General features: G+C 40.8%; 1 protein-coding gene across 1 annotated transcript in view; it reads right to left on the bottom strand.

Annotated features, from left to right (window-relative positions):
- Positions 1–25,128, bottom strand: part of PLBD1 (phospholipase B domain containing 1) — a 72,599-nt gene that overhangs the window by 11,039 nt on the left and 36,432 nt on the right. The window contains exons 3-6 of the mRNA XM_066264532.1: positions 24,414–24,497; positions 22,934–23,072; positions 18,976–19,116; positions 18,288–18,432 (exon numbers count right to left, since the gene is read on the bottom strand). Of these exons, the coding sequence (XP_066120629.1) occupies positions 18,288–18,432; positions 18,976–19,116; positions 22,934–23,072; positions 24,414–24,497 (509 nt within the window). The remainder of the gene's footprint in view (positions 1–18,287; positions 18,433–18,975; positions 19,117–22,933; positions 23,073–24,413; positions 24,498–25,128) is intronic.

A 25,128-nucleotide genomic window follows, 5' to 3' on the forward strand; every position in this document is an offset into this window, starting at 1 on the left:
CTCTCTCTTTCTACTTTTTTTTTTTGTATTTTCCGTATTTTAAGTAATGAGTCTAGATTTTTATAAACACAAAAAAATCTACATTGATCAAAGTGAACATGGTTTTGTAGTTTAGGATATTGATACTCTGGATCAATGCCTTTTATAAATGATGAAGGCAACACAGGAAAATCAGTGAAGCCGTAAGTCCTTTTTAAAGACCTATTTTGGGCTTGATACTGTGATGAGTGTGGTGACAATCAAGGAATATCAGACCCAGCTGTAGCACGGAGCGAGGACAGTGTGGGCACACCATCACGCTAACAAACTCACGTAAGAGAAGGCCCCGGCGACCGTCCGACGTGGTGAGTGGTGAGTTCCTCTGGGGCTTCACAAACTTCCAGCACTTAATCACCACCTTATCATTTTTGTCACCTCTGATTATATCTGCACTATTGTTTACTTAATATTTGTCCTTAAATCAACTCTCTTTTCAAACTCGAAATATCTAGCCTTGTCACATATCATAATACCTAAGGAATTGTATGTGAGTTTAATGTTTTGGAGTTTTTTTTCTCCCAAACTAATACATTTAAACAAATTTCTTTCTACTAACTTGCCAAAAATGCCTGTCCGTGAACCACTTAATACCACCTGACCAGCACTGTGCATGCCACACACTGAGCAATGTAGTCTGGCGCTTTTGTAATTGCGAAGAGTAAGATGAGGCTCAGAGGGGAGAGGGCCTCTATTCAAGATCCAAGAGCCACCTCCTGGCAGACCCCGGGTGCAGGCCCTTGATCCAGGCCCGTGCTCTTTCCACTAAGTCTGGAGGAGGAGCGCTTTATGGAGGAAGTAGACCTGGACTGTGTTGACCAGGTAGAGAGCAGTGAGCATTACAGGTAGGAGCAATAATATGAACAAAGGTGTATGGTAGGTATAGACATGGCATAAGAGAGTGGAAGTTCAGGGACGTGGGGGCAAAAAACATTAGAAAATATAGTTGGATAGTCATTCACTCATTCACTCGACAAGCACCTGGACAGGTAGTGTGGGTCAAGTACAGGGATCATCGAAGCTGAAAGTAAGACTTCAGAGTATGGCCTGGGAGTCAGAAGGCCTCCATTTCAGCTCCCTAACAAATCTGGCACGTCTCATTTTGCCTCTCAGTTCCTCGATACTTTCCTCTGATAACCTGGGACTAAGCGCTATCATTCAGCTCTAAGCATCTAATTTTAATTTCTGAGTAGGAAAGTGGCATGTTAAGAGCAGTCTACAACTGATTCATGAACCTCCACAAGACTGTACAGAAGTTGGTATAAAGGAGAGAAGGTCGCACACTCCAGGCGGTGCAGATGGCAGGCACCCTGGAATGATATTTCAATGGGCAACCCCCTCTGGGAAGGTCCAGCCTGGACATAGGACACATAGCTTGACAAGCAAAGTGTGGATAAATTTCAGTGACCATTCATTCACCTCTTGGGCTGGGGTTGTTCTGCAGTGTTTAAGTTATATGGCCATACTCGGCAGCCGTGCCTGAGGAAGCTCTGCAGTAGAAAATCCCTGTAGGGTGGAATGCTGTGTTTCTAGCATGATAAACTTGCTAATTCACTCCTTATTGTAGCAGTCTCTACAGACACAAGAGGGCAGGCGTTCTTTAATAGTTTAAGTGAATAATACTAACATGTAAGAAGTAGTCTTTCATTCAAGAACCAGACTGCTTTCTAAAGATGGAAAGTTATAGCCACCTAGAGTTCTAGAACAAAGAGGATGAAGTGGCTTTTAACCCTCTAGTCAAGGAGTGCAATTCTGTAGTATTCTGAAGCTGGAAACAGGGAGAGACAGTCAGACAGACTCCCGCATGCGCCCGACCGGGATCCACCTGGCACGCCCACTAGGGGGCGACGCTCTGCCCACCAGGGGGCAATGCTCTGCCCCTCTAGGGCGTCGCTCTGTTGCGACCAGAGCCACTCTAGAGCCTGGGGCAGAGGCCAAGGAGCCATCCCCAGCACCCGGGCCATCTTTGCTCCAATGGAGCCTCGGCTGCGGGAGGGGAAGAGAGAGACAGAGAGGAAGGAGAGGGGGAGGGGTGGAGAAGCAGATGGGCGCTTCTCCTGTGTGCCCTGGCCAGGAATCGAACCTGGAATTCCCGCACGCCAGGCCGACGCTCTACCACTGAGCCAACCGGCCAGTGCCCTGTTTAAAAATTTTTTTTTTTTTCTTTATCATTTTTCTGAAGCTGGAAACGGGGAGAGACAGTCAGACAGACTCCCGCATGCGCCCGCCCGGGATCCACCCGGCACGCCCACCAGGGGCGATGCTCTGCCCATCCTGGGCATCGCCATATTGCTACCAGAGCCACTCTAGCGCCTGAGGCAGAGGCCACAGAGCCATCCCCAGCGCCCGGGCCATCTTTGCCCCAATGGAGCCTTGGCTGCGGGAGGGGAAGAGAGAGACAGAGAGGAAAGCGCGGCGGAGGGGTGGAGAAGCAAATGGGCGCTTCTCCTATGTGCCCTGGCCGGGAATCGAACCCGGGTCCTCCGCACGCTAGGCCGATGCTCTACCGCTGAGCCAACCGGCCAGGGCTGTTTAAAATTTTTAAAAAGGGAAAGGCCCAGAGAAGGGACAAAAGCCTGAAACACACTGCATTGTGAGAAACAGATATCCTTTGACCATATAAAATTGTATTCTTCTTTCAATCTGTCATTGACAGTTTTAGAAGGTAACTATTTTATTTTTTCTTATTAAATGTTTTTCAATTTTTCAATTGCAGTTTACATTCAGTATTATTTTGTACTAATTTCAGATGTACACCACAGCAGTTAGACAATCATATACTTTACAAAGTTTTCTGATATTTCCAGTACCCACCTGGCACCATACATAGTTATTACAAAATTACTGGCTATATTCCCTATGCTGTGCTTCACATCCCCATGACTATTTCTAACTACCAATCTGTACTTCTCAATCCCTTCACCTTCCTCACCCAGCGGCCCAACCCCACCCCTCTGGCCACCATCAGTCTGTTCTTTCTATCAGTCTATTTCTGTTGGAAGGTAAACGATCTTAGATTAGGAGGAAGTGAAACACTTCCAGATAAAAGCCACCCTGCAAATAACATTTCATAGTAAGCTTCTTGCTTAATTTAATTAAGAAGTTAAAGGGAATTCTTCTAGTTAATAAATCACACTTCAAAACTTTAACAAGCCTGACCAGGAGGTGGCGCAGTGGATAGAGCGCTGGACTGGTATGTGGAGGATCCAGGTTCGAGACCCCAAGGTCGCCAGCTTGAGCGCGGGCTCATCTGGTTTGAGCAAAGCTCACCAGCTTAGACCCAAGGTCACTGGCTAGAGCAGGGGTCAGGAAACTTTTTGGTTGAGAAAGTCATGAATGCCACATATTTTAAAATGTAATTCCATAAGAGCCATACAATGACCCGTGTACGTTACGCATTATCCAATAAAAATTTGGTGTTGTCCCAGAGGACAGCTGTGATTGGCTCCAGCCACCTGCAACCATAAACATAAACGGTAGGAAATGAATGGATTGTAATACATGAGAATGTTTTATATTTTTAACATTATTTTTTTTATTAAAAATTTGTCTGCGAGCGAGGCTCCATTGGAGCAAAGATGGCCCGGGCACTGGGGATGGCTCCTTGGCCTCTGCCCCAGGCGCTAGAGTGGCTCTGGTCGCGTCAGAGCGATGCCCCGGAGGGGCAGAGCATCACCCCCTGGTGGGCAGAGCGTCGCCCCCTGGTGGGCGTGCCGGGTGGATCCCGGTCGGGTGCATGCGGGAGTCTGTCTGTCTCTCCCTGTTTCCAGCTTCGGAAAAATAAAAAAATAAAATAAAATAAAATAAAAATAAAATAAAATTTGTCTGTGAGCCAGATGCAGCCATCAAAAGAGCCACATCTGGCTCATGAGCCATAGATTCCCGACCCCTGGGCTAGAGCAAGGGGTCACTCGGTTTGCTGTTAGCCCCCCGGTCAAGGCACATATGAGAAATCAGTCAATGAACAACTAAGGAGCCACAACAAAGAATTGATGTTTCTCATCTCTCTCCCTGTCTGTCTGTCCCTATCTGTCCCTCTCTCTGACTCTCTCTGTCTCTGCCACACACACAGAGACAGTTAAAAAGACTTTAACAATAGAAAAACACTTGAATCAACTACCCTCTGAGGCCATTTATTGCTTAGTACCACCCAGAAATGCTAGTACCACCCATACCCTTATCAGCCTATGAAGTACATTTAAAATGTACCCATTGGCACACCTCATGCACTAACTGCTCCAAAGCTCCAAACACACTTCTTTCTTCCAAAAGAGTAGATTCAGCACTGACCAAAGACATAAGGTACAGTACAATCAGGGTCAGCAGTACGGATCATAACTGCAAGAACAGCTGAGCTGCATTTCTTCACTGCTCCCTTATCCATTATCCAATAAAAATTTGGTGTTGTCCCGGAGGACAGCTGTGATTGGCTCCAGCCACCCGCAACCATGAACATGAACGGTAGGAAATGAATGGATTGTAATACATGAGATGCTGCAATGTGACTTTGCAGCATCTCCATCAAGAAGTGTCATCTGTTTCCCCATCTTTTAAATCTGGGCTGAATTTAGAACTTCCTCTATCCAACAGAACGTGCTCGTTCTCGAGTCTAGGCCTCAAGACTTGCACACTTCCACTCCCTCTATTGTAACCATGTTACCGCCCTGTAAACAGCTTGCTCTAGCCTGGTCTCCAGGACGAGAGACCACATAGGGAAGGACCAGTCACCGCAGCCAAGGCCAGCCTCTTGCCAGCCAACCCCCGAATGTGCAAGGGAGTTCATTCAAGAGCAGTAGAGCTGCCCACCCCACCTACAGCCAACCACAGATGCAGGAAATGTGCCAATTTAATTCTCTAGAAAGAACCACTTAGCGATCCTGTGAACCCAGAAGCAATAATAATCACATAATGTTTCCAGCCACAAAGTTTAATAGCTAATATACACTATAGTAATCCAATTATACAACATTGTTTGTTTTAAAATGTCTTGCCCTTTGATTTTAATACAGAGGGATGGGACACTTTGGGAACTCTCTGTTCCTTCTTTCCTGTTTTTTAAAAAGAAAAAAACAAAGTAACTTTGCATCATACTCTTCTTTCTGCTCAACTTCTTCCCACTGTAGAAGAGAAACATACCACCTCTTAGACCTGTGGAAAGCACCAACCTGTGGTGGGCTGTCTGATTTTCTCTAAGCCGATCTGACAGTCAGTCAATAAATGTTTCTGAAACACCTACTTGACCCCGAGCACCGTGCAATGGTTCCAGCCCAGAGACTAAGTCAGAATTCCCCTGGGAGCTTTTTTAAAGGGCCCAGACTGCCATCCCTGCCCACCTCTGCTTTCCTCCGTGTTTCCACCAAAACCCTGTTCTGACATTGCTGTCGGCATCAGGAGAACCTTCTGCTTTCTCACTCTAAGAAAAGAAAGCCTGTGGCGCCCTGTTATCCCAGGATATGAAATCCTACAGCCATTTATTTCAGCTGCTCTATAATGAATGGATTAGGATGCCTAATCCCGCCTTCTAGGATGCCATTTATTTGCTTATCTCCCTGCCAATCAATCCACACTTCTCTTTCCAATGATTATTCTTCAATCAATAAGTATTTATTGAAGACAATTCTCCTTAATCCTGCTGTAGGAATGTGATCAATGGAGGATTCGTGCTAGTATGTATATACAAGCACAGGAAGCCCAAGCTGTGGTGTCTGCATACCCCGCAGTGGTCCACTACAAGAAACAGCAGGACTCTCCAAGGTTATATGAAATAAATATAAAGAAGATGGGTGTATATTCAACATTCTGTTATTATCCACATCAAAATGAAATTTGTTTTGATAAATAATAAATTATCTTATTTACTTATATTATTTATTTACTATTTTCTATTTCTTCCATAGCATGTAAGCTCCATCAGGAGAGGGAGTTTTTCTGTCTTGTTCACTCCAGCCCAAAGAATAAAAAACTAACACATAGTCGGTGCTCAGTAAACCACTGTCAAATCTAAAGAAGAGGGTGGTGGTGACCAACATTTATTGTGCACCAGCTTTACCTTGCTCTGGATGGATGGATACCATTGTTTGATGAGCTATTTAGAAACATTTATTTAGGCCCTGGCCGGTTTACTCAGTGTATAGAGCATCAGCCTGGCGTGCAGATGCCTGGTCAGGGTACATGTGAGAAGTGACTATCTCCCCCCCACTCTCTCTCTGTTTCCCTTTTGCAGCCAGTGGCTTGATTGGTCTGAGCGTTGGCCTCAGGTGCTGAGGATAAGCTTGGTTGATTCGTGCATTGACCCCAGACAGGGAGTTGCCGGGTAGATCCCGGTCGGGGTGCATGAGGGAGTCTGTCTCTCTACCTATCTCCCTTCTTCTCACTTAAAATACATAAATATATATTTAGCTATCTAAAGCTAATAAACAACATTATCAGAAATAAATCTAAGACCAAAACTCAACACATTCCTTTCCCACTATGCCATATGCCTGACAAATATCTTGGGAACAGATACGTAGTCATGTAAGTGGTGATGACACACACGGTGGAGCAGTAGAAGCAATTAGCAGAGAGTGAGTCATGAGGAATTACATGTTTAGACAGGGTGGAGCAGGAGAAAATCACCTTATGACCAGTTAATCAAGAAAAGTATGGAAAATAATGTGAGATTTCTGAAAAGATAGAAAAGAAGAAGCTTCCTGAGCTAGGTGGGGAAAGATGATCAGGCAGGTGTGCCCTGGCCGAGTTATTAGTGACCTGGGATGGTGCCAAAGAGGACATAGAGAACGATAAAAAGATACTTAAGAAAGCAGGAAATTAATTGCTATGAAATCTATCTATAATCCTTTGGAATAAGTCCTCTAGTTTACTCTTATTTCTTTTCCTCCCTTGGTTCTATTTTTTAAAGGTGGAAGACATGAATCTTGGCATGTTACTAATTCACAGATTGTACATATTTCAGCTTTATGTCTAAAGTATCTAAGATAAAAGAAGTAATGTGAAATTAAGAGTAATAGTACATTAAAATGTTTACAACATCCATAGGCACTTTTATAACCTATGAAAGTAATAACATTATGGATTACGAAGGAGACTAGACTATTTTTTCATCTTCCTGTGCACCTACTTTCAAGTATTTGAACTTCCAACAGGAAAAGGCTGAGCAAAGTCTTTGCTACCCGGACCAGGAGGGCTGCTCGAGTTGGAAAGGATGTTAGAATCACCCAGGACCCTTGTTACAAATGCCCCGGTCTAGATAAGCTGAATAAGCATTTCTACAGATAACACTTAGGAATCTGCATTTTTAGCAAGCTCCACGGGAAATTTTCAGTTTACTAGCTGAGTATATCTGTGTGGAGGAGGTGAGGTGATGTCTGGATGTAATGCAAAGGAGCAGCGTGTGCATGCTTGGTGAAACACACCAAGTGCATCCGGGAAAGCCTCGCTAACAGACAGTACGCTTGAAGCCTAGGTCTCAAATGGATCTTCATTACTGGAATCCTCAATTAAAACACTGAATAAGTTATAGCTTTTGTTCCCTCGCAAAAGCTCCACCCACCTGGTGTGCCTTTGAGTTCATGGCTTTTTTAAGTTTTAATCATTTAACTTAAATGCAAACTGAACCACTTCCAGGAAAAAAAAAACTTTATAGTTATATTGTGTTTGAATCCCAGCCCCCAACCTTTCAGCAGTACGATTTTGAGCTTGCTATTTAACTTCTATGAACTTGTTTCTTTATTTGAAGCATGTAGATACAATACCCTCCTAGTTAGGTTCTTTTATGAAAATGAAACGATATATTATTTCCCATTGTTTAGTGAGGTGTCAGTCACAGTACCAGGCACATAAGTAGGAACTAAACAAATATTAGGTTTGCTTTTTCTTTTAGTTTCAGTAACAAGTGAGCACAAACAAGTTTACAGTAATTGATTTAAAACTTGGGTGCTGCCTAATTTCCATAAAATTAGTTCGGTTCGATTCATGTCATTTATAATCAGTGTAACTACAAAGAATTAGCTTCAAGGACCCACTCTTGTGCTGAACATATAAGTCTGTGTCTCATAGGCCTTGATGGCTATCATTGAACATTTTAGACCTGTTTTCAAATCAAAGGGAGAGAAGGGAAGGCAGCATGAGTAGAAAACAGTGAAGTTGTGACAGATGATGATGCCTTTCACTGTTTCCCCTCTTTCTCCCTTCCAGTTCCTCATGTCCTCATCAGAGCGAGCGGGTCACCCATGATCCGACTGCCTGTCTCCTTCTTTTCCTTTTTTCTTCCCATTTCCTTTTTTCCTTCCTTCCTTTCCTCCTTTTCTCCTTAATATTTCTTCAATGATTACAATGTGCAATGCTCTGTGCTGGACCGGGGGAAGTGGACATGAATATGGCATATAGACTTGGAAGAAATTAGGCACAGGGTACCAGGGAAGCTCAAAGGAAGGATCGCTTACTCAGCCTGAAAGTTAGTGACGGTTTCTAAGAGGAGCTCTTGCGATACCTTTTGTTAGTATGGAAAGCATTTGAGTAAAAAGTTCTAAATGGCAATAAAAATGCTCATACAAAAGCTGAGTTTTCCAATAATGCCAGCACAAAGAAATTGGATGATTTCTCCCACAAATAGAAATTATAACCACTGTCTAAAATTATTTAAAACAAATAGATGGGAGTACTAGAAAGTGACCAAAGCAGGGAGAAACTGAACACTGGTAGTATTAGTTAGGAATGAGTGTGTGGGAGATGGAAGGGGACTTGGGGTGGTGAACATTGCAGTGCAGTGTACAGATCATGTATTATGGAATGGTACACCTGAAACTTATATAATTTTATTAACCAATGTCACTCCAATAAATTCAATTTTAAAAAAAGATGTGGCTTCCTTGCTTAAATGTACTTCCTACCCCTCTTCCCTAGCTCTGGTGGTGGAAAACTATAACCATAAAGACTTGAGGTGGCAGATGTCAGAGTTCAGTGCTGCAGAACAGCTGAGGATTTAAGTGGGAACTTTGGGGGAGCAAGAGAAAACTGCAGAATAGCAGTGATTCAAAATCTGAATATAAATTTCCAATTCTTTGGCTGACTACTAACTACGCAAGAATGTGAGAGAGGCCAAGGATTCTGTAGTAAAAACAGAAAGCAGTGAGATTTACCCTTGTAAGACCAGAGGCAGATTAAGGTCAGTTGAGGCCCTAGGCATAGAAGAAAATATTGGACCCCTTAAAAAAAGAGAGACAGGGAAAATACAAATACAAGTTAACCATATTTTAAAATAAATAAATATTATGTACTATTAATGTTAAAATTGCACATATGAAACCAAACTTGGTGTCACTAGGAAAAAAATGTAAACTTGGGATTTTGTGAGGCCCTTCAGAAGTCGAGGCCCAGGGCGCATGCCTGGTGCTCCTGCCATTTAATCTGCCACTGTGTAAGAGCCTTGTAATTGTTCCCGCTGAGATATGCAAGTTTGCTACAACTTTGATAGAGGCTCATCCCCAACTCATATATAGCTCAGCTTGCTCAACTGTCAAAGGACAAAATTCAAAGCTGGAAGAACAAATGGAAATTTAGAGGAAACTTTGGAAACAAATATACCACAGAAAGAGTTAGCTCTAAAATACATTAAACTCTGCCAAAATATGTACTTGGCTGTCTACTAAACTAGGTGCAGGGGCAATCTCCAAGGCACCAAGTTGAATAAACAGCGTCCAGAAGTAAAACAAAACATCAGCTGCTGCACACTGCATGGGAAATATATTTTGAACTCTGAATACAAACAAAGCAGTTACCTACTATAACAAAACACCAACAATCCTCAGAAAAACAAAGTCTATAGTCACTATAATGTATGAATCTTCATTGTCCAATTTACAACCAAAAATTATTAGACATGAAAAAGAAACAAAAACATGACTCACACTAAAAAAAAAAAAGAAAAAAAATTAATATAAACTGTCTCCAAATAGGCTTAAATATTGGATTTAGCAGACAAATACTTTAACATCAAACAGTTCAGAAATGGAAAATATGGTATTAAGTTACCAGAGAGAATATTAACAGAGAAAGGGAAACTAAAGAAAGAACAAAATAAAAACTTTAGACCTTGAAAAGTACAATAACTGAAATAAAAATTTTACTGGATGGTTTTATATAATTTGAGATGGCACAAGAAAGAATCAATAAATTTGAAATAAATCAATGAAATTATCCAGTGTAAAGAAGACTAGAGAAGGACAAAAAAGATAGAAGAAAAATTAACAAAGCCCCGAAGTCCTGTGGGATAAAATTAAGCGTTCTGACATATAAGAAATTGGAATCCCAGAGAGAGAGAGAGAGAGAAGAGAGGAAAGGGGATAGAAAAAATATTTGAAGCTAGAACTGCTGAAAATTCCTAAGTTTTAGGAAAAATTGATTTACAGATCTTATAAACTCAACAAATCCAAAATAGAATAAACACAATAAAAACCTAAAGTTGATTATTGGTGAGAAGTTTTTGCTAAAGATATTTATTGCCTTGGTCAGGTAGCTCAGTTAATTAGTGTTATCCTGATATGCCAAGGTTGTGGGTTCAATCTTCAGTCAGGGTTCATACAAGAATCAACCAATGAATGTCTCATCTTCTATCCCTCTTTCTTTCTCTTTCCTTCTCTTCCTCTTTTCTTCTCTAAAAATCAACTTAAAAAGAATTTTTAAAAAATAAACAACTATAGAAGGAGACTTGACTTGAGGTGGTGAACACACAATACAATATACAGATGATGTATTATAAATTGTATACCTGAAACCTATATAATTTTATTAACCAATAATACCCCAATAAAATTTAAAAAATAAAAAACTACAGACCTTGCAGTCATTAAAAGGTTAATAAATCTATTATAAATAACTTTGTCAATAAACACGATTGCTTAGAAAAAATGAACAAATTCCTTGAAAGACACAAATTTTCAAAATTGACTCAGGAAGAATTAGAAAACCTAAACAGTCCTATATCAATAAAATAAATTGAATAATTAAAAACTTTCCCAAAAAACAAAATTCTTTGTCTAGATGGCTTAATTGGTGAATTATATTAAACATTTAAGAAAAATATAATACCAGTCACACACAAACATTTCAGAAAACACGGAAGAAAAAATTCCAAATTCAGATAATTAAAAACAAGTTTACCCTGATGCCAAAATTATTGCAAAAAAAACCCCCCACAAATCAATATCTCTCATGAATAAAGATGAAAAAACTCCGTAACAAAATAGTAGTAAGTGAACAAAAAAATTTTTTAGTTAATATATTATGACTAAGTGGAGGTTATCCCAGGAATGCCAGGTTGATTTGACATCTGAAGATTGATCAATGAAATTCATCATATTAATAAAGGAGAAAAATTATATTATATGATCACTTTAATAGAAGCAGAGAAAGAATTTCACAAAACACAACATTCATTCATGATTAAAAAAAACATTAGCTAAGTAGGAAGAAAAGTGATCTTCAAAGGGGATCTACAAAAATTCTACAACAAACATCATACTTAATGTTGAAATACTTAATACTTTTCTCTTAAGATCAGAAACCAAGCAAGGATTATCATTCCCTGCTAGTCTACATTGTCCTGGAGATCTTATCCAGTGCAATCATGCAAGAAATCAAAGACACACAGGAAAGAAGTGAAATTTTCTTTATGCAGAGATGGCACAATTATGCACATAGAAAAATCTCAAGAAATTTATAGGAAATCTATTAGAACTAATAGATGAATTTAGAAGGTTCTCAGGATAACAAAGTAAATGTACAATAAATATATTTCTATATTGTGGTGATTGTTATATTTCCACAAATTTTTTGACTGTGGGCTGATCATAATAATGTGTTTCTAATGAATAGAATGTGGTGGAAGTGACAGTATGACTTCTGAGACTAGGTCATAATAGGCATTGCTGTTTCTGCTTTGTTCTTTTGGATCACTTGGTCTGGGGAAAGCTGGGCACTTTATCATGGGGATAATCAAGCAGTCCTGTGGAGAGGTCCAATTTGCTAGCCCACCTTTTCAACCATGTGAGTCACCTTGGAAGTTAAGCTTTCAGCTTCCGTTAAGTTACAGAGAATCCAGTCCTTCAGATTGCGAATTTTCAACTGGAGACCCAGATATAGTGAAGAAGAGACATGCCATCCTCACTGTGCACTATCTAAATTCCTGATCCACAGAAACTATGACATACTAAATGATTATAGTTTTTTCAAGCAACTTTTGGGGTGACCTGTTATATAGCATTAGATAACTAATGCATATATACAAGCTATAAACAATTTAAAAAGGGAGTGAAAGATAAATTTGGATTATAGGAGCATTAAAAATTATTAAGAGTTCAAATGAATTAAAGGTATGCGAAACCCATATACTAAAAACTATAAAATATTGCTCAAAAGAATATCTAAATAGTTAGAGATTATATTCATGGATTGGTAGACTGAGTATTAGATACACTAAATTTCTCTGAATTGATTTAAAGATTCCATGCAATTTAATTCAGTAGACCTTTGTATTAAGAGTCTTCATATAGTGGCATTCACTACCTTTTCAGTGCAGTCATTCCCTATGGAATTTCTCTCCATGTCTTACTTACTATCTTAGCTCTTGACTTGCATAGCCAAATCAACACTTGGCTGTGTACAGTGTCCTGAGGTAGGGTTAATGTGGGTTTTTTATCTTCTTCAGCCTTATCAGTTAGGTAAAATAGACCACAACTATTAAAACCCTTGTGAAGGATGGAAAACTTCCAGAACAAGGTTATCTAGGGCCACCTTCCTAAGAGTTGTCAGAGCTTCAGGCAACTATGTCTCCCAGGGCCTCTGCCTATATAAACAATTAGATTAAGAAATGTATTCCAGCCTGACTGGTGGTGGCACAGTGGATCAAACATCGACCTGGAACGCTGAGGTCGCTGGTTCAAAACCCTGGGCTTGCCTGGTCAAGGCACATATGGGAGTTGATGCTTCCTGCTCCTCCCCCCTTCTCTCTCTCTCTCTCTCTCTCTCTCATCTCTAAAATGAATAAATAAATAAAAATAATTTTAAAAAAAAGAAATGTATTCCAAAATCCATGAACCCAAGTGAGATAGTGATTTATCAATGAAGATTTAGAATAATGGGTAGACTAATCAGCACATGTGAAGATTCTTTATAGTGTCCAGGTGCCATCTCTCTGTTATTTGTTATCAAATGCATTGTTCTTGTATAATTTTATATCTCCCACCATCAAAAGAGGTAGCAATACTGTTATTACTCACAAAGCCATGATTCTGTAATCGGCTTTGTATTGAAAAGCATGGTTTTCTTTGCCTCTGCAGTTCCCTAACACCATTTACTTAATGACTCTGCAATATCTATCTCACCACCTGAGGAGTCTGGCTGCTTCCTAGAGACTCTTTCAAAGACCTTTACTGTGATTTGTTAATGATGACAGCAAATTCAAGTCTTACTCAGAGCGTAAAGAGAAATGAGAATGATAATTTATTTATGGTCAATAAAGTTAAACTCAGAATTTTATAGCATACACATAGATCAGCATATTTTCCAACTCTGCCCTTGGACTCCTTCAGCTGAAACCTTGCATTCCGAGAAGGTGATCTCTTTCCACAGTGCCACCTTTCCCACGCCCTCCCAACCCCCATGGGCACGATTAGGGGAGAAGCGGGTGGCAGAGCCAGAGGAGTAGTCCCAGCTGCACAAGGACTATCCAAGCAGCGCAAGACTGGCCTGTGACCATGGGAAGCCAACTCATTAACTAAAGGCATTGAATCTGTTGAAAGGTCCATTTGTATTGTGGAGCGAGTTCCCCAAAGGCCCTTGAAGGGACGGGGCCCAGCTCTTCCAGAGGACTGCGGCAGGATGAGGTGACAGGGACCGGCAGTAGGGCACACATTGTGAAGTTTGCCTGTTACTTCCCCTGCTGCCCTTGGGGGGGCGCAGAAGGAAGATGGCACTGCAGTGAGGACATGTGCTGAAGCCCAAGGGTAAGCATGGCCCTCAATAGCTGAGAGCCCAGACACGTGCTGTGTCTGACAAGAGAGTCACTCAAACTCATCCTGTTACTAACATCCTGCCAGTCAGTGATGTAGAAAATATACTCCAAGGGCCACAGAAAGGATCTACTCACAGGATCGCCTCATAGGCTTGCGTCCCAGAGCTCCCATGGCATCTCGCTGAATTTGCCTGTGGGTGTGGGCAGAGGAAAAAAGCTCCCCCAAATGAGAGATATGGGGATCAGGACCCACAGGAGTCCTATCTGTGCTTGGCCTCACCTGAGTGGCGCTGCCATGCTGGCTGGTCTTGGGCATTGGAAAGATACTTAGAAAATTTCTGGAAAGGTGCATCCTGAATCAGATATACCTGAGACACAGGCCAGGGTCAGGGTGCCCCAGTACTCCCAGTCTGCCTGTCTCAGCATGCTGGGTGGGGACTCGGGGAATTTTGAGGAAGGCACTTCGAAGCTGGGAAGTCACTGCATGTGCTTAAGGGTGGTGCGGAGATTATCAGCACCCGGTATGCTTTTGACGTCCTCAGGACATTTATTTCAGTTAGCATCTTCAGGTGAAAAGAAATTCCTACTCTGTTTTTAAAAAACAGACTAGCTCTGGCCTGGTAGCTCAGTTAAGAGTGTAGTCCTGAGACCCCAAGGCCATGGGTTGATCCTTGGTCAGGGCACATACAAGAATCAATCAATAAATACACAAGTAAGTGGAACAACAAATCAATGTTTCTCTCTCTTTCCCTTCCTCTCTCTTTCATATCAATTAATCAAAATAATTTTTTAAAACACAACAGACTAAAAAATACTGAGCTTAGGGAGCTACCAAATCACTTAATCTTTTCTAGAGTAAGATGGGGGTTATTTCATTAATGCACTTCCTTGACTTGCCCACCTCTGTTTGTATGAAGTCAGCTGGGGCTCCAGTGCACACAGAGCGTGAGATGAATCTGGGTGTGCTGGGCACCGTAACCCTTTTGTAATACTGATGAATGTGTAGTGAAGGATTACCTCTGTTCCCCCTAGCCTCCTGTGCTGGAGAACAATTCTAAAAGCACTCTTCTGCTCATTCTTATGGGAACTGACCCCTCAGGCCGGGACAAAAGGAGCACACCGAAAGTGAGGATGTGCTACAGTAATTCAGCAGTCACTTTTGACATTTTGTTTTCTGCTTCAACATAGACATCAATCCTCCATCCATCCATTGATGGACCTTCTATAAAACATGTGGTCTGAGCCGCCTGAATTACTGTAGCAGCCTTCTAATGTTCTGCTGGCAGCCTTGCTGGTCTTCCTTCCATGGGCCGGATCTATTAATGCCACCACTACTTGCTACTTTAATGGTCTTGTATTGCCCTTCATTCTCTTCCTTTGGCCTTGCCCACACTTCTCTTTACCTACAGACCTTTATACATGCTGTTTGTTCCACACAGAACATTCTAGCACCCTACTTCCCCAAGGATCTGGCTAATTTATACTTGTCTTTTGTGCCTCAACTTAAATTTTACTTTCTCTCAGAGTCTATCTCAACATCCCCAAACTAGTCTTTCCTATAATTTATTGCACAAATCACACTTTATTATCATTGCTTTTTTATTTGTCTCTATTTTTTACCAGAATGCAAATTTTGTTAAAGTAGAAATTATATGTCTTGTTGTCCATTGTAAATATTTTGCCTAGCACAGCAATGTAACAGAAAATTGTTGACGAATGAACACATTATATAATGTTTACAACTATATGAAGTAAGCATTATATTCACCTGATTTTACAAATAAGAAAGCAAATTCACCGGAATAAAACAGTTGGACTTCAAATGTTGAGGAACAGTTTTAACAGCTGTCCATGCTCCACCTTTCTCCTTTTGGAAACCTCAAGAGAAAGGCCATCGTGTCTTGAAGTTTGAGAGTTTTTCATGGCAGTCATTTTGGTGGTCAGAATTTGGCAGGAGGGTCACAGTGCATTAAGCATGGGCAGGTACACACAAGATCTTCAGTGAACCACACGTTTGTATAATGGTATCTGCTCCACCCCAGTTATCATTGCTTTAACATGAGCCTCAGCCAAGTCTCGAATGTTTCATGACTTAATATGTCTTTTATGACTCAGCAATTCTTTTATTGTTTTTAAAATTGTATTGCTTAAGTTTAGAGAGAAAGAAAAACATCCATCTGTTTTTCCACTTATTTATGCCTTTATTGATTCTTATATACGCCCTGACCAGGAATCAAACCAGCAACCTTGGTATATCAGGATGATGCTCCAACCAACAGAGCTACCCAGCTAGGACCCAACTAAGCAACTCTTAATATCCTTGTCCATATCATGAAGAGCCTCCAGGTCCTGCCGCCTTCCATATGAAACTAACACCCCACTTCTAATTCACTTAATCTACCATGGCACTCCTCCACCAAAGAAAAACAAACAAGCCATCCAATTTTGCTCTGGGATCAACAGCTCCCACAGCATGACGTTTGTGGCAAAGCTTAGTTTCATACCTAATGGATGAGTCCGGTGTGGCAGTTCCCTCAATCAACTCTTTGTTATATAAATAAGAGTCTACATGTAATTCATGTACAATGTTGAGAAAAAAGCTGTCTAGTTAGAGAAAACAAGAACCACATTGCTCCATTGGCTCCTGTTAAAACATATTGGGATAAAAAGAAAAAAAACTAACTTTTGTTCTGTTTCAGTTTAATTGCTCTAAAAATTTCTATTATCTAAGTATCTATTTATTCTGAAAGGGTACAATGTTAACAGTCATGAGTTTCATAGGAAACCCCTCATGTCCTTCCTTATCAGTACCTTTGGGATCCAGGACTGTTAAGAATACAGACAAACACTATTCTCCAGAGATTTCAAAGCAGTGCATGTAACATTTGAACATTGCATTTATCATAAACAAGAGAATGAGTAAGAATATTTGATGGGTCTCAGTCTCTTGTTATCCTTAAATTTTGGTCTGAAGGAACACAAAAGAATCAAGGCACAGAGCAAGGAGTCCCCCCGACCCTCTCAATACTAAAACAATTAAGCAAATTATGACAAAGATGAAATAAAAATAGTCTCACGATAAAGGTCAAGTTACAGGACAGAAAAATAATGAGTTATGCCCTTTGTCAGCATTCCCAATAAGGTGGAGTTAATACTATCAGGAGCGATAGTGCCAGAGGGGGCAAAATACTGTGAAAATGATAGATAGGTATGCCAGGTGATTGGTATAACCACCCTTTAAGTTACAGATATGTAATTAAAAGCCAAAAGTGCCCACATCACATCCTCCTTAGACTCTCAGGTATTTGCTAAGAATTTCCCCCTTGCCTTTGCTCATTATGTTTCCCCTAAAGAGGCTGCAAACCTCCCACTGAGGGGGTAATTCTAGCTAGCAGACATGGTTTCTTGGGTTCACACAGTGGAGGATCTAGAAACACTGATCTATCTCCACATGGTTCATGACAACGGGCAGTGGGAGCTGACCAGTTGGCCTCCTTTCAATGTGTCATGTGTTTGCTATAGTTGTTTCCACTTCTATTTTTTTGCTGTCCCCCTTTCTTCATCTGCACCATCTGCCTGTCTCTTTTAGGCATAGGAGTGGGCAACCCCCACCCTGCAGAAACTCTCCTTTTCATCCATCTCCACCTGCTCCAGTCCTAGTCATCGTTTGCGGTTCATCGCAAATGACAACCTCTCTCTGCTTTCCCCAACAGTCTGATATGAGCTCTCTCTCTTTTTGTAGCATACACAGTACCCAATGACAATGTCATTCTTATCTGTATTGTATTTATCTTGTTAGTGTAACATTTATAAGCTTCCAGGTTCATCCATTCATTCATTCATTCAGCAAAAACGCATTAAGTACTAGGTGCTGCACCTTAGGTTAGGTGCTGGGGATATAGCAGCTAATAAGAGAAACAAACAGGCCCTCAAGGAGAAACTAGGGGCAGGACCTGTCTTGCTCATCTTTGCTTCCACAGCAAGGCATAAGAAAGTGGCTTGTACTTAATTAAATAGCTTGGCTGCATTCATTGAAGTGAATTTTTGACAACTCTATTAACTAAGTTTATGTCATCTTATTTAAAAAAGCATCAGAGCATATTTCTTCAAAAAGCATTTTGAAAATTAAATGTAATTAATTCTTACTAACCACTTTTCCCATTCCAGTTATGCTGAATCACCAGGGTTTCATCCTGAAAGAGTACTCAGAGTACTTGGATGTCCCTTTAAATTTATTTACCTGGGTAACTGCTGAAAGAGAGGCGACTACTGCTGGTGTCTTCATCTTTGATGTTGAAGTCCCAGTGTTTATATATCCTGAGCATGGCTGCATACGTGTACCAGCTTGAGTGAGCAAAATAGATGTTCTCAAATCCAGGAAGAACCTATAGCCAGAATCACAGTGAATATTGGCAATCACTGACTACAAGGGATATATCGATACATATCATACACGATTAACACTGGGACGCAAATCAACACACTTCAGTGAAGTTAAGTTTAATAGGACGATATATATCGATATATATAGATAACCAACCACAAGTGAAGTAAGCGTACAGAGGTTGTATGAATTTAGGTGTCTAGTGCTTATTTATCATCAGGAAATTAACCTTTAATGTGCACAAAACAGATAGACTCTATCCTAACATGCAAAATCGAAGATTCTAGAAAGTGGGAGTGGCAGGTGATACAGCATGGGAAGAATGATGGAAGAACCAGAAGTAACATCATGTACATCCAATTCCCTCTATCAGTCCCTTCTAGTTCTTAACATCTACCATACAGGAACCCATGCGCTGATCTATACCCTTAGCCGGGGAGAAGAGAAGTTGCCATACTTAGGTGTCATATGGAAAAATCAAGTGTTCCCACACTTGGGTGTGGTCCGGAACCAGAAAAAAGATAAAGGCTGCTGTGTGTCTCACCTTAATAAGGGCAGAGCAGTGTCCCATGTCCCATCTCTTAAAAAAGTTCAGGCTGAAGTTTTTTGTGGGAGAAAGTGAAGGAATCAGATCCAACAGGTCCCCAACAGCATTCAGGAACTGGACCTGGAACAGGGTCATGGGCTGGGGAAGAGAACACACTTAATGCTGACTTGTGACAGTGAGATGTCATCTTCTATTGTTTCTCTTGTTAGGGATTCATTGTGTTATTCCTTTGTAAAGGGCTCATAACATAACAGATACACTAGATTTTATTGTAATTGATAAAGTAATTTTTAGCATTTTTTTTTTTTGTATCTTTCTGAAGCTGGAAACCGGGAGAGACAGTCAGACAGACTCCCTCATGCGCCCGACCGGGATCCACCCGGCACACCCACCAGGGGGCGTCGCTCTGCCGCGACCAGAGCCACTCTAGCGCCTGGGGCAGAGGCCAAGGAGCCATCCCCAATGCCCGGGCCATCCTTGCTCCAATGGAGCCTTGGCTGCGGGAGGGGAAGAGAGAGACAGAGAGGAAGGAGGGGGGGGGGTGGAGAAGCAAATGGGCGCTTCTCCTATGTGCCCTGGCCGGGAATCAAACCCAGGTCCCCCGCACGCCAGGCCGACGCTCTACCGCTGAGCCAACCGGCCAGGGCCTAGCATGTTTTAATATCCACAGACTTGGGGAGATTCCGCTACAACAGCATGCCTCTTCAGGTTTTCTCAGTCTCAGCACTCATGGTATGTTGGGCCAAACAATTCCTTCTTGTGGAAGCTGTGCGTTGTAGGATGTGTAACTGCAGCTTGGCCTCTGGCCACTAGATATCAGTAGCACCTCCCAGTTTTGACAACCACACATGGCTCCAGGCACTGCCAAATACCCTCAAGAGGGAAATCACCCTCCTTAAGATCACTTTCAACTAAGATGCTTTTGATTTTGATAGTGCGTCAGGACTGATTGACTCAGACAGCATTAACCCTGGAGCAGTTGTCAGACTTGAAGGAGAACTTTGCTAACTAGATAAGCATGACTTCAGCAAGATTCAATCCACCAGAGCAGCCCAGGGCTGGGCATCCACATACAAAGTGGTTTTCAGGTACAGGTGGTGGGAGGACCCGCACCAAAGACATTTTAATCAAAAATAAAAACAAAAAAACCCAAACTAATTAATTAACTGTAAAAACTAGTCTTTATTTCATTGATTTTCCTTCTACTGAAAATCTTGAGATCCAACATACACAGTGGGGCAAAAGGTTTACAGTTGTTTGTATGGAAAATGGTACAACATTTAATAAATAATAATACAAGAATAACCTCTGTGGCCCTGGCCAGTTGGCTCAGTGGTAGAGCATTGGCCTGGTGTGTGGATGTCCCGGGTTCAATTCCTGACCAGGGCACACAGGAGAAGCGCCCATCTGCTTCTCCACCCTTCCCCCTCTCTTCCTTCTCTATCTCTTTCTATCTCTCTCTTCCTCTCCCACAGCCAAGGCTCCATTGGAGCAGTTGGCTGGGGCCCTGAGGATGGCTCCATGGCCTCTGCCTCAGACGCTAGAATGGCTCTGGTTGCAGCGGAGCAATGCCCCAGATGGGCCGAGCATCGCCCCCTAGTGGTCATGCCAGGTGGATTCCGGCCCAGCACATGCGGGAGTCTGTCTGCCGCCCCCCACTTCTCACTTCGGAAAAATACAAACAAACAAAAAAGAATAACCTCTGTTTTGAGTACTCACAGTTGTTAACATACTTTTGCTCACCCTGTCTTTACTTATTTTCTCTATCCTATTTATTGTACTCTATCAAATTTCAAAATAACAATACCATTATTATAAAGATTACTGATATTAGTTTAAGGTTGTTTTGTTTTGGTTTTGGTTTTGGTGATCCTTCTTGTCCTTAGGACCTGTCCCACTAAGGAGATGCAGAATGACTGTTTTAAAGTCACTGGCAATAACTGCTCTTTGTGTGGTTATACCACAAGCTCGATAGATAAATATGTTTGTGTCAAACTGTTTTTAGATTTCAGGGATTGCATTTCTTCTCTGTGATTAAACGTTGCTCTATAGTTATGAACGGCATTTACCTGGTTCCAAAGTCAAATATATAAAGCAAGTTACATTCAGAGGAATGTAGCTTTCAACTCTGTCCTCTCCACTTTTTTTTCTTCTTCCTTTTATAAGTAATCACTTATTTTTTAATTTTTGGTTTATTCTTTGATTGTTGTTTCTTCTTGAAAAGATAAGTAAATTTGTCTATCTATCCTTCTATCTCTCTATCTCTCTATCTATCTACCTACCTATCCAACAACCCACCTACCCACTCACCTCTATTTCTTATGTAAAAGGTAGCACAGGATAGACAGTGTCTGCAGTTTTTACAGAGTGATCCCAGAAGTCACTCCATAACAAGATATGGAGATCTACCTCATTCCTGTCTGCAGCTACATCATTTATGCAGCTAGTCTTCTATTTAGGTGTGTGTGTGGCTGTTCTAAATCTTTTGCTGTCACAAATTATCTGCAATGAATAGGCTTGTATTTTTGCCAATGAACCTTTATGATAATCCTGGAAGTGGGATTACTGGGTGGAAGGGTAAATGAGTTTGTGATTTTGGTACAGAGAGTCAAAATTCCTGTCTAGAGATATATTACTACATATTCTTCCCAGTATTTTAGGAAAGTTCCTTTTCCCCCACAACCTTACAAACAGAGTATGCTTTCATACTTCAGAACTTTCCCCAAACTTACAAGTGAAAAAGTATGACTCATATGGTTTAATTTGTTTTTCTAATCTATGAGCAAAGCTGAGCTCATACAATTTACAATTGTTTGCATTACTTTTCTGTGAACTGTCTCTTTGTATATTTTTATCTAGTATATGTGTACATGTATGTATGCATGTGGATATATATATATACACATATATGTCCTACCAGCAAGTAAGATCTACATAATTTTATTAAATTTTTATTTATTTATTTATTTATTTATTTATTTATTTATTTATTTATTTTTAGAGACAGAGAAACATGGATTTGTTATTCCACTTATTGATGTATCCATTGGTTAATCCTTGTATGTACCCTGACTGGGGATTGAACCCACAACCTTGGTGCATCGAGATGACGCTCCAACCAACTGAGCTACTTGTCCAGGACTCCATAATTTTGGAAGCATATTGAATGCTACCTTTGAATCCTCAATGATTCAGCAAAGTTTTAAAAAAAATCATATGTACAGCGGTAGAGCGTTGGCCTGGCGTGCAGGAGTCCCGGGTTCAATTTCCGGCCAGGGCACACAGGAGAAGCGCCCATCTGCTTTTCCACCCCTCCCCCTTTCCTTCCTCTCTGTCTCTCTCTTCCCCTCCCGCAGCCGAGGCTCCATTGGAGCAAAGATGGCCCGGGCGCTGAGGATGGCTCTGTGGCCTCTGCCTCAGTCGCTAGAATGACTCTGGATGCAACAGAGCGACGCCCCAGAGGGGCAGAGCATCACCCCCTGGTGGGCGTGCCAGGTGGATCCCGGTCGGGCGCATGCGGAATCTGTCTGACTGCCTTCCCGTTTCCAGCTTCGGAAAAATGAAAAAAAAAAAAATTATATGTGGGCACATGTGTGTGAGTGCATGCATGTTGTGGAGGATGGGAAGCATAGAATGTGTACACTTAGGCATTTTGTTTTAACGGCCACATTGTATAAAACACTAGCTTTATTGGGTTATTTAGATAACCAGTAAGTACATTTATACCAGGCTCTTTCACCTACTCCAGAGGACAGGATAATGAAAGAGACTGAGAAAAAGCAGGAACAAGTAAGCTTGAATTTTGTGTCAGACAGCGAGTCAGGATAAATAAGATGGTACTTGTGTGCAAGAAATTTATATTTTAGTCCTAATTTAATCTGCTTCTAAACTGGAAGGTAATTTTAAAGATCATTTTTATTAAGTTCTTAATAAAGTAACGTCTTAAAAGTCTTACCTTTACGCCTTTTAATTTAGCTTTCTTCATTGCTCCTAGGTACAGCCCGTCCATTTGTGCCATCACATAGCCTGTATGTCTCCACAACGGATCATCCTGGTAATCTCTGATGTTATCCCGCGTCCACTGTTCCTGCTTCCTGAAAGAGAGTTAGATTTGTACTAGAGGCCTCTGTGGTTGCTCATCGAAAGCTAAATTAAACCCAGGCGTTTGGAGATAACATATTCAGATAATTACGGTAAAATTAAATTAAAGTTCTGAATCTCGTAATATTCCAATCACTTTGAAAGACTCCAGGGAAAATCTGAAACAATTTTTAATTTCTCCCTAGGACTAGGACTCTTCCTTTACAGCTTCCTCCATGCTCTACCTGGAACCAAAGCACAGGTGTAATGTTTACCTATGATACCGAGACCTAAGAAAGTCAAGGATAGGCGGTCCAAGTGCATTCACGTTAAATGATAACGTCTAACTAAATCAGTAAGGATAAGTTGATTGACTTTACTTTTGTATGTAGAAGAGGCAGTTGAAAAATAGAAAAAAATAAAAACTCTTAAGGGCAAGATCGCTTGTATATATTTATACTTCATTCAGATCATTTTTATAGTTTCTGGTTCATTATATTTCAATTGCTGCTAATAACTACCTCAATGCCTCTGTCCTAGCATGCTTAGCAAAAAAATTGTTTTTCATAGTCCTTTCTTCTTGTCTCTTCTCTTTCAGTTCTCTGTGCTTCATAGGGGTTGATTTGACATAACTGTGTACTGAAACTCATTTCTGATGTGTTCAAGCGATCTCTAGATCAATGTTAGCACACAATGTTATTAAACTCATGGGATCTAGCCCAATGGTTTTTAACTGATGCTCTGTAGGACGTTAGCATTCGATGAAGAGGTTCTTTAGTGTATAATTTGGAGGGCCAAACCAAGAGCTCTTCTATCTTCAAATTAATCTCATAATCTGTCATCCCACAAACATATAACAAATTTTCTGAATATCGAGAATTATTAGTCTTCAGAAAATTTTATTAGAGGTATTCTCAGAGGATGTTAAGAATTATGACTTTGGATATGCTCTAACAATCCAGCTAGGATTAGTTACCAGGCTGGCAAAAAGGAAGCACCTTACAGAGGGAGGTGGAGGGAGCCCTTGCAGGAAGGACAAGGCCTCCCTGGGAGGAGGGTGTGACCCAGGGATTTAATTTTGCCTGCTTTCACTGATGGTGTCCTCCTCCAGCTTTGCCAGCAATTGATAATGTGATATTCAACCTGACTCTGAAATTAGAGGGCATGCTATCTGCAGCCAGTTTTCATGCCACTACCAAAAGCTGCTATACCTCACTACAAGAACAACTCTAGAGTCCTGCGGAGAGACGGGAAAAGAAACTGGCAAAAGAAAAATCACTGTTTGAAATGACATGTTCAGGCCCTGGAGCCTCAATGACAGTAAACAATGAGAAGAGAAAAGCTGTTATACATACTCCATGAACTTCTGCACTTTATCCACGACGGAAGGTTTCGTAATCAGTTGTGGGTAGAGGTTTATGAAGTGGTCATACATGTGTCTGAAATGACAGATCAAAACTGTTACATTTCTATTTTTCTTGTTGTATTTCTCCATCAATTACTCAATGTTTGGGTGAAGATATCCCCTATTACAAACTTTTGCTAGCTTATATATATATATGTATATGTAAATCAAACACACAATTTAAAAATTGGGCAATATTGCCAGCGTAGATTATAACAAATACCCAAATGTCTATTATATAACTTCATTATATCACTCACTCTCTTTTGCCATATTTGCTGCATATATATTTTTTCATTATGCAATTTACTTTTTATTTGCATATTTTTTGTTGATTTTATTGCTGCATGTATTTTTTTAAATAAATAAACATTAGATGGATTTGAAGGCCCTGTGTATAACTTCCTGACATTAATTCCTCTCCCTTCTTCCCAGAGGTAACTACAATCTTGGGCCAGTGATTTATTATACCATCATATTTATATACCATCACTGCATATATATAATATTTAACTATGAATAATGTATAGTATTATTTATCATGTTTCAGAACAAAGTATAAATAAGATCATATTACAAATCTTGATCAACTTACGACCTATGCAACTTACGACCATTCGACTTTACAACCACAATCGCTAGCCAGGTCTGCTGCCACAACTGCT

This window comes from Saccopteryx bilineata, chromosome 1 (genome assembly GCF_036850765.1).
Source record: "Saccopteryx bilineata isolate mSacBil1 chromosome 1, mSacBil1_pri_phased_curated, whole genome shotgun sequence".
Classification (NCBI taxonomy): Eukaryota; Metazoa; Chordata; class Mammalia; order Chiroptera; family Emballonuridae; genus Saccopteryx; species Saccopteryx bilineata.